At 35.7% G+C, this 2,964-nt stretch overlaps 1 protein-coding gene across 1 annotated transcript; it reads right to left on the reverse strand.

Moving 5' to 3' along the window:
* Positions 1 to 227: 227 nt before the first annotated feature.
* LOC131018316 (uncharacterized) lies at positions 228 to 1,394 on the reverse strand. The gene has a single exon (XM_057947039.1). It carries the CDS (start codon positions 1,392 to 1,394, stop codon positions 228 to 230), a length of 1,167 nt encoding a protein of 388 aa, XP_057803022.1.
* Positions 1,395 to 2,964: the final 1,570 nt, after the last annotated feature.

Genomic DNA, 2,964 nt, shown 5'->3' on the forward strand with positions numbered 1-2,964 from the left:
CTGAAATTTGAATTATACTACAAAACAAGTTTCACAAAGAAAGAAAGCTATGAGCATACAAAAACAATACTCCATATAAGAAACTAAAATATGGGCCACTGAATGAACTTGCAATGAATCAAATCTAGTTCAACAAAATTGAATACTCCCTCCGTCCACCAAATCTTGACCCCTCCTATCAAAAGAAAAACTGATGGAGTGTGTTGTGAGTGGAATGAAGGGCTGATTCAGTCGAGATAGCGCCTCAACCTCATATTCCGCCTGAACATCATCATCCAAAATGGGTGATTACTCTTCATAATTATATACATCCTCATGTTTCTCTCCTTCCTCCATTTCTCCCACTCCTCTCTCTTCCTCTCCCGAAACTTTTCTGATATCCACACCTCCCACTTCTCTCTCTTCCTCTTCTTCTCCTCAAACTGCTCAAACTCGTAGGATCTGCAATACACATTCATTGGTATTGAATGTTTTAGTGGAACTTGGCTCTCAACATAACTAAATATCTTCATCTCCTTTAGGAAATCATATATCTCCAGTTCCTTCGACTCTTTTGTTTCCAGATCATAAACTACCAGCTGAGTTTGATATCGCGGAATTCTCTTGGAAAGAAATAAAAATCTATTCCCACTAATCAACAGCGGCCTCTCAACATCACAAACATTAACAACACTAAACAAAGGAATCCACATCCTCTCACTCCACATAAAAATAGGAAGAGTAGTAACAATCCCAAACTTAAAGGATAGTTTCTGGATGGAAACGCCCAATTTGCCACCAACATTCAAAAGATTATAACGCATGTCCTTTTTCCCCAATTGTGGTAAATCAAAGGGGGAGAAACGTTCACTGCTTAAATCAAACGACAGAACGTAAAGCCCATCTTTAGTCGACCAATAGCAAACCCCATTAACATAGACGCCACAGGAACTTGCTCGAAGCATCTCACCATTCATAAGAGGGGGCTGAAGCTCCTTCCAGAAATCTCCTTTCAGTGAAAACAACTCAGCTTTATGAAAGTCGGGACGTGGCACCTCAGGTTCATAATACGAGAAAAATCTTACAACTTTGTAGTCATCGGATGCATCGTGGTAAGCGAAGGCGCTACTAAAGCAAGAAATCATGGCTGGGGGAGATGGCAGCTCCCGCCGATGGAGAAATTTCAGAGTTTTGGTCGTTGGATTGCAGATCACGCTCTTGCCCTCGTGGATATCGAATAAGTATACTAATCCGCCGGCGCTGATACCCGTTACGGGAGATAAGCAGGAGAAGGGGAGGATGAGATTTTCATGGTCATAATCCACGTGCCCAGAAGGAGTGAGTGCCGACAAATATTCACTATCACGACGATAGTGGTGATGGGTAACGGAGCGTAGAATAAGAAGCCGTTCCATTCTGGAGGCGCGGCGGCTGCCGGTGGTGCGGTTTCTGGGGCGGCGCTGCTAAGGTTGCGGATTTTGGGAGGAGGGAGGATGAGAGACGAGAAAGTTATTGGGGAATTAGGTTTGGTCAAACAAGAGGCGGATTTTACATTCTGATTTGTTGATACCTAAGCATGGCCGATAATAAATGTGGCATAATAAAGCTGATCCATGGGCTTAGGTATCAACAATTCTAAACCAAAAGTTCTAAAATCAACTTATATTTGGAGTTATTTCATACTAATGGAAAAAATCAGAAAAAATGGAAAGTTGGTGTATTTTTTTTCAAATTTTAAAGGTTATGGGAAAAATCAGAATTTGCTGAAAGTTCATGTATTTTAAGGCAAATATCCCCTTTAATAAGTATATAACTTTAGCATATTATTAATAAAAATTATATATTGTATTTATAATATCTTAGATATCAAAATTATAATAACAAAATCTATTAAAATCATGAATCTTTACATGTATTGTTAACCTTCGCGAACATTCAATTCGCGATCAATTTAACAAGTTTTGTAAAGTCTCGTTAGATTGTCCGGAATTCAATTAACCGTGATATTATTCATTTACATTTTCAAATTTCTGACACACCACACCTAGAATGAAAACTTTGAAAAGTTGAATGTGAAAATTCGTTGTTGCATATTATTCTTCATACTGCGAAAGAATAATGAAGTCATAGTACCCAAGTTATGGCTAGAACCACTCCATTACAGCTATACATTTAACAAACAAGACTAAAAAAAAAATATATATATATATATATATATATATATATATATATTATTCAGGCATCCGAATGTTTTGGGTTTAACAAAATTTTCTGTTCTCATCAAAAAAAAACATTCTGAAGTGAAAGATTTCAAAAACTAAATTTTTTGAATTAAAGAAAAAGAAAATACCTTTTTGTGATTCTTCTTCTTCTTCTTTCTTGTCTTGATCTACTTTCGGAATCAATCTTCTCTTTTCCTTAACTTATGCTTTCGTTTTTTCACATAGGATTCTAGAAGTCTTTTCTGTTACAAAGAAAATTTTAAAAAGATTTGGTGGCCTAACAGTTGAAATCTGAATTTCTATTATAATTAAATTCATTATTTCCCGCGGGGTGCATGTTTCCACGTTCACCCCACATGCATCCTGCTTTTCACAAGAACTATTTCTGATTGTAAGAAACACGTAAGAGGGTGTTTGGCTAAGCTTATTTTAAAAAGTTTATAAGCTCTTGAAGCTTATAAAATGTTTCAAAAGTTTATAAGATGTAGTTTCTTAAAAGCTTACATTTACTTTTCATCTTTTCACCACGCTCAATACTAATTAAATTTTTTTTTTTTCATCATTCTCGATATACTCAACGATCTTTTCTTCACTCTTAATACAATCAACAATATTTTCCTTAAAATTCGTGTCATTCCATCTTACGAAGTTCTTTCTTGGACGAAGAGAGAGTAGAAATAATCAATGTTATTGGATATTAAAACTATTATGGATTGTTAAATTTTAATTAAAGGGTGCATTTACTTTGATGGATAACAAAGAT

Source organism: Salvia miltiorrhiza, chromosome 3 (genome assembly GCF_028751815.1).
Source record: "Salvia miltiorrhiza cultivar Shanhuang (shh) chromosome 3, IMPLAD_Smil_shh, whole genome shotgun sequence".
Classification (NCBI taxonomy): Eukaryota; Viridiplantae; Streptophyta; class Magnoliopsida; order Lamiales; family Lamiaceae; genus Salvia; species Salvia miltiorrhiza.

Coding starts and splice junctions, on each gene's coding strand:
- LOC131018316 (XM_057947039.1), bottom strand. CDS start 1,394: ATGGAACGGCTTCTTATTCTACGCTCCGTTACCCATCACCACTATCGT.